The sequence below is a fragment of the Diabrotica virgifera genome, chromosome 1 (assembly GCF_917563875.1).
Source record: "Diabrotica virgifera virgifera chromosome 1, PGI_DIABVI_V3a".
Lineage (NCBI taxonomy): Eukaryota > Metazoa > Arthropoda > Insecta > Coleoptera > Chrysomelidae > Diabrotica > Diabrotica virgifera.
This window is the reverse complement of record NC_065443.1, coordinates 168,041,577-168,055,075: the sequence shown is the minus strand read 5'-3', so window position 1 is coordinate 168,055,075 and position 13,499 is coordinate 168,041,577. Positions and strand designations below refer to the sequence as shown.

Sequence of the window (13,499 nt, the reverse complement as noted above, 5' to 3'; positions counted from 1 at the left end):
ATAAAAGTGCAGAGCGTAGAAACCAGGTGTCGCTTTTCCGAACTTGCACGGTCCCAATAGTACATAATTAATAGCCTATGAGTGTAAACACTAGTTTCGAAGTCAAGAATTTGCACTCCATCTTTAGGCCGATACAAAGTACTGCTATTATTCGTATCAGCCTGAGGATGGAGTGTACATTGACAACCGATATCATTACTAGATGGGGATTCTAGAGGTTAAGTTAACTTAACTTAATTTAACTTAAATAACACCATCTAATACTGATATCCATTGGTTTGATTTTTGTCAGCCTAAGAAAGGAGTAGAAATTTTTGAATCCGAAACTAGTCAAAAAAACACCATTTAAACGGATGGTGAGTTTTGACTAATATGACTATAGAAAAAGACTGTTTGACTTGTACACACTTCTATATAAATCTAAACGGGAACTGGTGTATGTTTTCAAAAGACTGATAGTGTGTAAATTAATTTATTAAATCAGCTAAGTACTTTCAGCATATTAATGCCATCATCAGAGCTATCCTATAAAAAGACTAAGTTGAAAAATCTTATTCATAAAAAATTATAAAGTGAAACTTACGTCTTATAGGTGTAAAAACCTCAAAAGAAGAGAAAACTTCGAACAAACACATTCTATATTTTAAAAATTAACCCAGGGATATAACCACTGGTTAGGGTAAAAAACCCTTAAATGTTAAAAATCACATTTAATGTGTTTTTTTTACAAAATGGCCACCATTCGTACAAAGAACAGCTGTTACTGACAATATTCAAAACGACAGCCTGCTGACGGAAACAATAGTTCCTAGCGACATCTGTGTTATTAAAATTGTTTAAAATTTTTGAAAATGACTAAGTTGTCATATGTAGTTAACTAATTGGTATGACGTTAAAGTTAATATGAAAGACTAAAGTTAAATTTAAATGACAATTGTTAAGTTTAAATTAAAGTTAAATGTGAAAATAATCAAATTATCAAAGTATTATTAATTATTAAAAAAACCAAACAACCAGTCAGTTCTGACCAAATATAGAAGTGAGATAGATGAAAACCAAGGAGAAGCACCGTTGGACAAGCTCAGAGTTCCAAAACTGTTTGAAAACAATATTATTATTAAAAAAGCCAAATCGAAAATATTTAATTTAATTGTAATCAATGAAAGAAAATTCAAATATGTTATAAAGTAATGTTCAAAAAACTAGAGCAATTGTTGGGCATGCTGAATATAACAGTATTAAAGAAACTTCTTAAAGATTGGATCAAATTTACAATTTAATTGAACCTGGGTGTTAACACAATTTTGAGGATTTCTTTTTAATTCCCTGCTAATTTCTAAGTCTTCTAATAAATTCATTTTTGTATAGTTGTTAATGGGTATACTATGTAGAATCCTACTATCTCTTTGGGGACTGAAGTTATGTTTAGAAGCATGTAAGTGATTGCCAAAACTAGATTTGTCAACTAGATTTATCAGGTATGTTGATGATGTATTGGCTATTATAGATGGCAATTCTACAGATGCTGAAAATATTCTTTATTTGCTCAACAATTTACATCCAGCTATAAATTTCACTCTAGAAACCGAGTCCAACAAGTCTATAAATTTTCTAGACCTTACTTTAACTAGGATGGACAGTAAATTAATTTTTTCAGTCTTTAGAAAACCTACTCAGACTGACCATACCATCCCTAGATCTTCTAACCATCCCTTTCAACAGAAGATGGCTTCCTTTTATTGCTACATCCATCGTTTACTTAGTCTACCATTATCAGATACTAATTTCAATTCAGAATTAGATATTATCAAACAACTTGCATATAGTAATGGTTACTCCCCTACTTTAGTTGATAACATCCTCAACAAATTAAGGAGTAAAAGGAATAGATCCCTAGCTTACAATCCTGTTCTTAATAATTCCACTACAGCAGTTATGTATAGATCAATATCATACATAGGTTATCCTTCAGATAATATAGCCAAAATCCTAAATAACATCCCCAACCTTAAACTATCATTCAAATGTAAGGAAAGTATCAAATCTATTTTTTCTCACACCAAAGATAAAATTGGAAAAACATCAAAAAGTGGTATATACAAATTGTCCTGTGGAGACTGCCCTGTTACCTATGTGGGGAGAACTATGCGACCTTTGGAAACACGCATCAAAGAACATTTGTCTAAGATTGACAAATCTAGTTTTGGCAATCACTTACATGCTTCTAAACATAACTTCAGTCCCCAAAGAGATAGTAGGATTCTACATAGTATACCCATTAACAACTATACAAAAATGAATTTATTAGAAGACTTAGAAATTAGCAGGGAATTAAAAAGAAATCCTCAAAATTGTGTTAACACCCAGGTTCAATTAAATTGTAAATTTGATCCAATCTTTAAGAAGTTTCTTTAATACTGTTATATTCAGCATGCCCAACAATTGCTCTAGTTTTTTGAACATTACTTTATAACATATTTGAATTTTCTTTCATTGATTACAATTAAATTAAATATTTTCGATTTGGCTTTTTTAATAATAATATTGTTTTCAAACAGTTTTGGAACTCTGAGCTTGTCCAACGGTGCTTCTCCTTGGTTTTCATCTATCTCACTTCTATATTTGGTCAGAACTGACTGGTTGTTTGGTTTTTTTAATAATTAATAATACTTTGATAATTTGATTATTTTCACATTTAACTTTAATTTAAACTTAACAATTGTCATTTAAATTTAACTTTAGTCTTTCATATTAACTTTAACGTCATACCAATTAGTTAACTACATATGACAACTTAGTCATTTTCAAAAATTTTAAACAATTTTAATAACACAGATGTCGCTAGGAACTATTGTTTCCGTCAGCAGGCTGTCGTTTTGAATATTGTCAGTAACAGCTGTTCTTTGTACGAATGGTGGCCATTTTGTAAAAAAAACACATTAAATGTGATTTTTAACATTTAAGGGTTTTTTACCCTAACCAGTGGTTATATCCCTGGGTTAATTTTTAAAATATAGAATGTGTTTGTTCGAAGTTTTCTCTTCTTTTGAGGTTTTTACACCTATAAGACGTAAGTTTCACTTTATAATTTTTTATGAATAAGATTTTTCAACTTAGTCTTTTTATAGGATAGCTCTGATGATGGCATTAATATGCTGAAAGTACTTAGCTGATTTAATAAATTAATTTACACACTATCAGTCTTTTGAAAACATACACCAGTTCCCGTTTAGATTTATATAGAAGTGTGTACAAGTCAAACAGTCTTTTTCTATTCATTATCTACAGTATGGTAGTTGACTTTAGTAAATACCTAAGACTGTCAAAGAAGAGAGAGTTGCTGAACATCGACATTTGGTTCATCCACAAATGCATTAAATTCAAAGTTACACCAACTTTTGCAAAATGTAAGGTACCTTCCACTGCTACTCTTAATTTTAAGTCACAAATAGAAAGGAAATTTCTTCAAAAAGAACTTTGTAAACATCATGCTCATTTAGATAAGATTAATGTTCAGCTTAAAATACTTTATGACAACATTGTAAGAGAGGTTCCGTTTGATAATTTCAGAGATTCCATAGCCAATCATTTAGATAATTTAGAGTACATAAAACAGTCCAAATTCAATAGAGTAAATAACAAGCTTCACAATTTGATAAAAAAGAAAAATAATCTCAACAGTAATAGTCAAAACACTAATAGATTGATGGGTTCCTTTAAGTTTAGATTTCACAAACGTACAGTTAACTTGTCAACTTGCTCTTTCACTAATAAAGAACTTGATTTTCTGTCCAACGGGTTAAAATTCTCTACTCTAGTACCTTTTAACAATAAAATGGTTGAGGAATTTTCAGTTGACATTGATACCGTAATAGAAAGCTTACCTTTAGACAACATTTCTAAAACTAACTTAAAAAGCAATTGTTTTCTTTCTTTACAAAAAGATCTGATCAAATTTAATAACAATGTTAATAACATTAAAACCAAATGTTTTAAACAACTCCATTTGATTAGACAATTATCCTTCAAACTGAAAAGTAATAACCTCATCATAACTAAAGCTGACAAAGGCAACTGCCTCATCATCATGCATCATAGTGATTATGTTCAGAAAACTGAAGAGTTTTTAAGAAATAACAACTTTGACATTTTAGATAGAAATCCTCTAAATAAATTAATCACTAACCTAAAAAATACCTTATCTAAACATAAAGATTTCCTACAATTACATAAAACGAAAGAAAAAACCTTCATTTTGTCAAATCCTCAAATACCTAGACTATATGGTTTACCAAAAATTCACAAACCGAATGTTCCTATGAGACCAGTGGTTAGCTTTTACAACACACCAGTTGTTACATTGTCTAAATTCATTAATTCCATTTTACAATCTACAATAACTTTACAACCTTCTTATTCTGTCAAAAATTCTACCGATTTAGTAAATAAGCTGTCAGTTTTAAACTTACCTAGAGACTTCTTTCTAGTTTCTTTTGATGTAAGTAATTTGTTTACTAATGTACCTAGAGATGAAACCATTCCTTTAGTGGAGGATTTACTTATTAAAAGTAATATTAATAGAGTTTCAATTCCTCACTTGTTGGATTTACTTAAATTTTGTTTATCGCAAGATTTCTTCACCTTTAACGATATTATTTATAGACAAGCACAAGGCTTGGCAATGGGGAATCCTTTATCACCTTTGCTAGCAGATTTGTTTCTTAACAACCTCGAGGTTAACATATTTGATAATAATTCTTCGAACCAAAACTCTTTCCAAAAAATCTTATACTGGTTCAGGTATGTTGATGATGTATTGGCTATTATAGATGGCAATTCTACAGATGCTGAAAATATTCTTTATTTGCTCAACAATTTACATCCAGCTATAAATTTCACTCTAGAAACCGAGTCCAACAAGTCTATAAATTTTCTAGACCTTACTTTAACTAGGATGGACAGTAAATTAATTTTTTCAGTCTTTAGAAAACCTACTCAGACTGACCATACCATCCCTAGATCTTCTAACCATCCCTTTCAACAGAAGATGGCTTCCTTTTATTGCTACATCCATCGTTTACTTAGTCTACCATTATCAGATACTAATTTCAATTCAGAATTAGATATTATCAAACAACTTGCATATAGTAATGGTTACTCCCCTACTTTAGTTGATAACATCCTCAACAAATTAAGGAGTAAAAGGAATAGATCCCTAGCTTACAATCCTGTTCTTAATAATTCCACTACAGCAGTTATGTATAGATCAATATCATACATAGGTTATCCTTCAGATAATATAGCCAAAATCCTAAATAACATCCCCAACCTTAAACTATCATTCAAATGTAAGGAAAGTATCAAATCTATTTTTTCTCACACCAAAGATAAAATTGGAAAAACATCAAAAAGTGGTATATACAAATTGTCCTGTGGAGACTGCCCTGTTACCTATGTGGGGAGAACTATGCGACCTTTGGAAACACGCATCAAAGAACATTTGTCTAAGATTGACAAATCTAGTTTTGGCAATCACTTACATGCTTCTAAACATAACTTCAGTCCCCAAAGAGATAGTAGGATTCTACATAGTATACCCATTAACAACTATACAAAAATGAATTTATTAGAAGACTTAGAAATTAGCAGGGAATTAAAAAGAAATCCTCAAAATTGTGTTAACACCCAGGTTCAATTAAATTGTAAATTTGATCCAATCTTTAAGAAGTTTCTTTAATACTGTTATATTCAGCATGCCCAACAATTGCTCTAGTTTTTTGAACATTACTTTATAACATATTTGAATTTTCTTTCATTGATTACAATTAAATTAAATATTTTCGATTTGGCTTTTTTAATAATAATATTGTTTTCAAACAGTTTTGGAACTCTGAGCTTGTCCAACGGTGCTTCTCCTTGGTTTTCATCTATCTCACTTCTATATTTGGTCAGAACTGACTGGTTGTTTGGTTTTTTTAATAATTAATAATACTTTGATAATTTGATTATTTTCACATTTAACTTTAATTTAAACTTAACAATTGTCATTTAAATTTAACTTTAGTCTTTCATATTAACTTTAACGTCATACCAATTAGTTAACTACATATGACAACTTAGTCATTTTCAAAAATTTTAAACAATTTTAATAACACAGATGTCGCTAGGAACTATTGTTTCCGTCAGCAGGCTGTCGTTTTGAATATTGTCAGTAACAGCTGTTCTTTGTACGAATGGTGGCCATTTTGTAAAAAAAACACATTAAATGTGATTTTTAACATTTAAGGGTTTTTTACCCTAACCAGTGGTTATATCCCTGGGTTAATTTTTAAAATATAGAATGTGTTTGTTCGAAGTTTTCTCTTCTTTTGAGGTTTTTACACCTATAAGACGTAAGTTTCACTTTATAATTTTTTATGAATAAGATTTTTCAACTTAGTCTTTTTATAGGATAGCTCTGATGATGGCATTAATATGCTGAAAGTACTTAGCTGATTTAATAAATTAATTTACACACTATCAGTCTTTTGAAAACATACACCAGTTCCCGTTTAGATTTAATATGACTATAACCTAGGTAAAAATTAGCAACAAAAATTACCATTTCAAATAATCAATAACAAATATGATATAATTTTTGTTGTTTAAAAAAAGAAATCGATAGAAATAAATTTAATTAAAAGAAAAAGTTAAAATAGAAAATGAAAGTAGGCGAAAGTAGAATTCAGTGAATGGTAAGATAAGATATCACAAATGCTGTTTAGACTGTATTAAAAATTCATATTAGAGTCAATTTTATTACGAAAATAGTGCTTTCCTCTATTAATCACAAATCTATTTAGTTTTTCTATTGTTTTTACAGACGATGTGGCAATATTGACACAAGGTAAATAACGCTACAAGAGGTAGTAGATCTATTAAATATGAACGGCATCACCAGTGTAAATAAATGACTTGAAAACAAACTTCTTATAGGTGGAAGAAACGAATAAAACAAGCGGTAAGATACGGTTCATACAATTCAGCACGGTATTTTCATTCAAAATGAATGGGTCATTCCATTTCAAATCACTCAATTTTGGAGCAAAAAAAAATTTTGGACCTCCGATTTGTCTGAAAATTGGTATATAGCTTCTGCGGGACGTACAAATAAGATATTTAAGGTCAAAAAATCTTCTTCTTCTTTTTTTCTCAAAATGTTATTTTATGCGATTTTACAGTGATTTGGTGTTTATTTATACAAATTTGCATTTTCTATCGTAAAGTATCAATGAAAAACATAATATTTTAATAGAAAGGACTCAAAAATGTCATTATACGGCATTATAACAAGTTACTTTCATTCAAAACAAGCTTTTGATCAAATTTTATAGTGTAGAAAACGTTAAAATACCGTTTTTACATTTTTCTCCATTCCCAAAATACATCATAATCGATTTGGCTGAAAATTTGCCCACAGATAGACAAAACATAGGACTTTAAGTGGTGAGAAGGATTTGAATTATATTACAATACCAAAAAAGTTACATGCAATATTATAGTCAAAAATATAGGCGTCTACTGTAAGTAAAATTAACTCGAAAATATCGACCTCACGACAAAAATTGTTAAAAAGAAATTGTAATAATTGTAAATACGATTTATTTTGAACAATTTCAGTTCCTACCATTTTTGTCGAAAAGTTAAAAATAGCGGAGATATTGAGCCAAACAGGTTCTCCTTTAAAATCAAGATGGCGGCTAACGTAACGGAGGAATTCATTCGTGATTTTAAATTTAGGCTACTATTGACTCCCTTAAAGATCAGAAAAACAAAATTTTGGGCAGCTCGGCATTCAAGGTCAAATGCTATCCCGACTGGACTAATATATACTTTTGAGTCTGATATTACTGCATGTAACTTTTTTGGTATTGTAATATAATTCAAATCCTTCTAACCACTTAAAGTTCTATCTTTTGGATATCTGTGGGCAAATTTTCAGCCAAATCGATGATGATGTATTTTGGGAATGGAGGAAAATGTATTTTAACGTTTTTTACACTATAAAATTTGATCAAAAACTTGTTTTGATTCAAAATAACTTGTTATAATGCCATATAATGACATTTTTGAGTCCTTTCTATTAAAATATTATGTTTTTCATTGATAATTTACGACAGAAAATGCAAATTTGTTTAAATAAACACCAAATCACTGTAAAATCGCATAAAATCACATTTTGAGAAAAAAAGATTTTTTTGACCTTAAATATCTTATTTTTACGTCCCGCAGAAGCTATATACCAATTTTCAGACAAATCGGAGATCCAAAATTTTTTGCCTGAGTGATTTGACATGGAATGTACCGAATATAAGGATATTCAGTATTCAGTAGGTACATACTACTAATGCCAGTAAATACCTGTGCATAGACTCTTTACCGAATTCTAAATCACAGATTTTAAAAAATATGATTTGCAAAAGACTCCTTTTATGTAAAACATTCACAAAAATAAACAAAACCTGTTTGACAAAAGATGCTTGAAAATGTAACATTTGAAGAGAACAGTTTCAGAATCCTATTTGAAGAGAAAGAAGTTTAAAAAAATAAATACCACAAATTATTTCAAGAAAATTAAAAAACTAGAACAGATAGAAACATATAATTAGAGATAAGAAGGCCACAGTGTAATATTGTTCTGAAACTATTTTCTTGGCTAGATGGGTGGATGTAAGATTAGTTACTAACTTTAATGGGAACTAACCACAGTTTCAATTGAAAATACGTTTATTTTCACATTTTGGTTTCCACTTTCTTATGAAAATACAGATTAAAAAAATATATGTATTTGTTACTTGGTAATGCAAAAAAATTCTTCTGATTATTTCATTCATAGATATTCTGACCAATAGAAACCTACAAGAATAAAAATTACAGCGATTATTTCATTCATAGGAGATTCTGACCAATAGAAAGCTACAGAAATCTAAATTAAATCGATTATTTCATTCATAGGAGATTGTGACCAATAGAAAGCTACAGAAATCTGAATTAAATCGATAATTTTTGCTAATCTCCCGTCGTTAAGTATATTACGTCAGATGTCCTTCGTTGCTACGAAAAAATACATTCAGTGACTTTAATGACAATTAATGTTTTAAAAATTATAAAAGTGATGACTTTCATTCGTCAAATATTTATAAAAACTGTGTGTTTAATGGTACTTACATAAATAAATTACAATAAAATTTTGGTTTTGAATAGTTTTATTCATGAAATAATCGCAACAAATTGCACTCGACCTCTGAAATTAATATAGAATTTTTGCTCTCGTGACACTTTGACATAATTTCACTCGCCTTCGGCTCGTGAAATTAAAATTGTCAAAGTGTCACTCGGGAAAAATTCAATAATTTCAGAGCTCTTGTGCAATTACTACTGATTATTTCATTCATAGGAGATTCTGGCCAATAGAAAGCTACAGAAATCTGAATTAAATCGATAATTTTTGATAATCTCCCGTCGTTAAGTATATTACGTCAGATGCCCTTCGTTGCTACGAAAAAATACATTCAGTGACATTAATGACAATTAATGTTTTAAAAATTATAAAAGTGATGACTTTCAATCGTCAAATATTTATAAAAACTGTGTGTTTAATGGTACTTACATAAATAAATTACAATAAAATTTTGGTTTTGAACAGTTTTATTCATGAAATAATCGCAACAAATTGCACTCGACCTCTGAAATTAATATAGAATTTCAGAGCTCCTGTGCAATTACTACTGATTATTTCATTCATAGGAGATTCTGGCCAATAGAAAGCTACAGAAATCTGAATTAAATCGATAATTTTTGATAATCTCCCGTCTTTAAGTATATTACGTCAGATGCCCTTCGTTGCTACGAAAAAATACATTCAGTGACATTAATGACAATTAATGTTTTAAAAATTATAAAAGTGATGACTTTCAATCGTCAAATATTTATAAAAACTGTGTGTTTAATGGTACTTACATAAATAAATTACAATAAAATTTTGGTTTTGAACAGTTTTATTCATGAAATAATCGCAACAAATTGCACTCGACCTCTGAAATTAATATAGAATTTTTGCTCTCGTGACACTCTGACATAATTTCACTCGCCTTCGGCTCGTGAAATTAAAACTGTCAAAGTGTCACTCGGGAAAAATTCAATAATTTCAGAGCTCTTGTGCAATTACTACTGATAATTTCCCGTCGTCAAGTATATTACGTCAGATGCCCTTCGTTGCTACGAAAAAATACATTCAGTGACATTAATGACAATTAATGTTTTAAAAATTATAAAAGTGATGACTTTCAACCGTGAAATATTTATAACTGTGTGTTTAATTGTACTAATTTGTACTTACATAAATAAATTACAATAAAATTTTGGTTTTGAACAGATTTTTTCATGAAATAATCGCAACAAATTGCACTCGATCTCTAAAATTAATATAGAATTTTTGCCCTCGTGACACTTTGAAATAATTTCACTCGCCTTCGGCTCGTGAAATTAAAACTGTCAAAGTGACACTCGGGAAAAATTCGATAATTTTAGAGCTCTTGTGCAATTACTACTGATAATTTTTGATGATTTCCCGTCGTCAAGTATTTTACGTCAGACGCCCTTCATTGCCATGCAAAAATACATTCAGTGACATTAATGGCAATTAATGTTTTACAACTTGTCACAGAGAACACCAAGAATCAGGTTTAGCAAATATTCAGGCGAAGATATGAATAAAATATTAGTTAAAATGATTTAAAAAGATAGTTCTATTCATGAAATAATCTTACCGAATTACTCTCGAGCTCGTAATGATCGATTTGTTTTGCCCTCGTGACACTTTGATATAATTTCACTTCTCTTCGGGTCGCGAAATTAAAACTGTCAAAGTGTCACTCGGGATACAAACCGATAATTTTAGAGCTCTCGTGTAATTACTACGTGTGGTCGTTGTTCTCTGTTACTACTGATAATTTAATTTTATTTGCATAATTTATATTGAAAAGTCAGACATATATTTAAAGTAGATGACTTTAAAATGATACTATCAATATTTTTGATTGATTACGTTTGTCTGATTACATGAAACTTGAGAATATTTGTCTGAAAAATCATGTATAAAATCATTTAAAAACAGCGTGTAAAAATTTGGCAGGCGCAGAACATACGAAATGATAGGTCTTAAATTTAGTAGGATGGAAAAACGAAAAATATCATAATTATTAAAACTTTAAAAAGGGGGTAAACCCTGTAGTTGGCTGTATACCTTTAATATAACAACGTGGAATGAAGTAAATACTTCTGTTGTATGTAGGCATATGAATTTATTAAAAAATCCTTAAAATTTATCCACGAAGGAGTGGATGTACAAAACGTTTTCGGTCAGACTGACCATCATCAGTGTAAACGTCCAGTGTAAAAGTAATTGTAATTAGCTACTTCAATAGGTATAAAAACCTCTAAAATACGTTATTGTTACATTCTATATTAAAAAGTGGTCGACATTGAGGCGATGTCTTAAGATTTAAAGATCACATGTGAATGTATTTCATCCTTGCTCGAAAATTGCACAAGATAAGTACTTGTGTTCAGGTGAGAGGTTACGAACCTTTACAATACCTTGAGTTGACAGTTGAGGTGATTTAATTTTCCCTAGTGGTTGCATATCTCCTTCTTCATTAATTTAACTTGAACCGAGCTCCTGATGTTTGGAGGTACATTTTTTGATGTTTTAAATCTGCAAAAATTTGAAATAACTTTGTGGTTAAGGCATTGAGATATGAACCATATATCCAATTTAGTGTTGTTCCTCTTTGTAGCTAGCCGCAGTAGCCGTAGGTTCGTAACCTCTCACCTGAACATAAGTACTTACCTTGTGCAATTTTCGAGCAAGGATGAAATACATTCACATGTGATCTTTAAATCTTAAGACATCGACTTAATGTCGACCACTTTTTAATATAGAATGTAACAATAATGTATTTTAGAGGATTTTATACCTATTGAAGTAGCTAGTACAATTACTTGTACACTGGACGTTTACACTGATGATGGTCAGTCTGACCGAAAACGTTTTGTACTTCCACTCCTTCGTGGATAAATTTTAAGGATTTTTTAATAAATTCATATGCCTACATACAACAGAAGTGTTTACTTCATTCCACGTTATTATAATTATTAAATCATTTAATAAGCACACTGACTTGAAAAGATAATTTTCTACAACTCTGAAGTTTTATTGTAAATTATAACAGCTCTTGATCTATCTGTTCGGATGCCATACACTCATTCAGTTTTAGATAGAAGAAAACTCACGCTAATATTAAATAGTCTTTATTCCATCAAGAAAATATAAACACCGCTAAAAAAACTTATTGGACCATTTTCCTGGTAACACCTCCATAGCTTCTAAATATTGTAAGCCAGATGGATGCTGCAATGAAGACAAGAGGGAATTCTAAAATTTGCAATTCACAACCCCGTCTGCACAGCTTGGTAAACTCCAACGGAAAATGGACCTAGTTACTCGATAGGAGTAATACTAATAGAAAATAAAAATGTATACCATTTTTATTCAGTGGCAATGCGAAGCCAAAACTGTTTTAATTTTCACTTAGTTCAGAGAGCGCAAACCAGCACTCTAAATCGACAATTTTCGCCTCTTATTAGAGGCACAATCAGAGTTATATGTTTATATGAATTTCTAGTTACATACAACCTATCTTTTCATGTCTACTTGTCTAAGGCCAAACCCAGTTATACCAGGAAATTGGCTCAGGCCATAACATTATTCTCTACATATAAAAACTTAAGAAAGTGTGTCCTTTTCGGAGACACAACCGATCGAACACAACGAGCCATGTGTATCTTTTTCGGTACACAGCGTTGAGGACAATGTGTATCTAAAAGGATACACTGGCGCTGAGGGTGTTAATTACATGATGTTCCATTTAAAATAAGCATAATATGACACAATGAATAATCCAATAATTAAACTGTAAATGTTGAAAACCCTGTAAATAAATGTGTAATAATCAATCATGGAATACATTCAACCAATATTCAACTATTTAGATGTAATAGTATTTTTTTTATACTTTTTTAAATAACTTGAGAATAAGCCTTCTTTTAAAACTTTACATTTTAAGAAAAGTCAACATAACTCTTATGAAACTATACCTTATTTTTTGCGAACAATTAAAAATGCAATAAAATACAGGTTGTTCCATAAGAGAAAATATCACTTTGATACGGCGCCATTTATTGGGACGCCCTGTATATTTCAAAGTAATTTTAAAATGTAGCTTACAAACTACTAATTTAAATGTTTTTTCAAATTTTTTACCATTTCGCTGTAATCTTCCGTCCCGTTAGAGATGGCTCACCCTGTATTAGTAATAGAAACCTCAGTTATTAATGAGTCCATTACCTTTATTTTCGACTTATAAAGTCGAAAAAGTTCGTTGTTAGTCCAAGTAATG

The 13,499-nt window shown here is 30.1% G+C and overlaps 2 protein-coding genes across 7 annotated transcripts in view; one reads left to right on the top strand and one right to left on the bottom strand.

The window, feature by feature from the left end:
• Window positions 1–13,499, bottom strand: part of LOC114341526 (RB1-inducible coiled-coil protein 1) — a 604,353-nt gene that overhangs the window by 216,519 nt on the left and 374,335 nt on the right. The window lies entirely within an intron of this gene.
• Window positions 2,795–6,037, top strand: LOC126878818 (uncharacterized). The gene is made up of 2 exons (XM_050641732.1): window positions 2,795–3,070; window positions 3,129–6,037. Exon 2 carries the CDS (start codon window positions 3,290–3,292, stop codon window positions 5,735–5,737), a length of 2,448 nt encoding a protein of 815 aa, XP_050497689.1. The 5' UTR covers window positions 2,795–3,070; window positions 3,129–3,289; the 3' UTR covers window positions 5,738–6,037.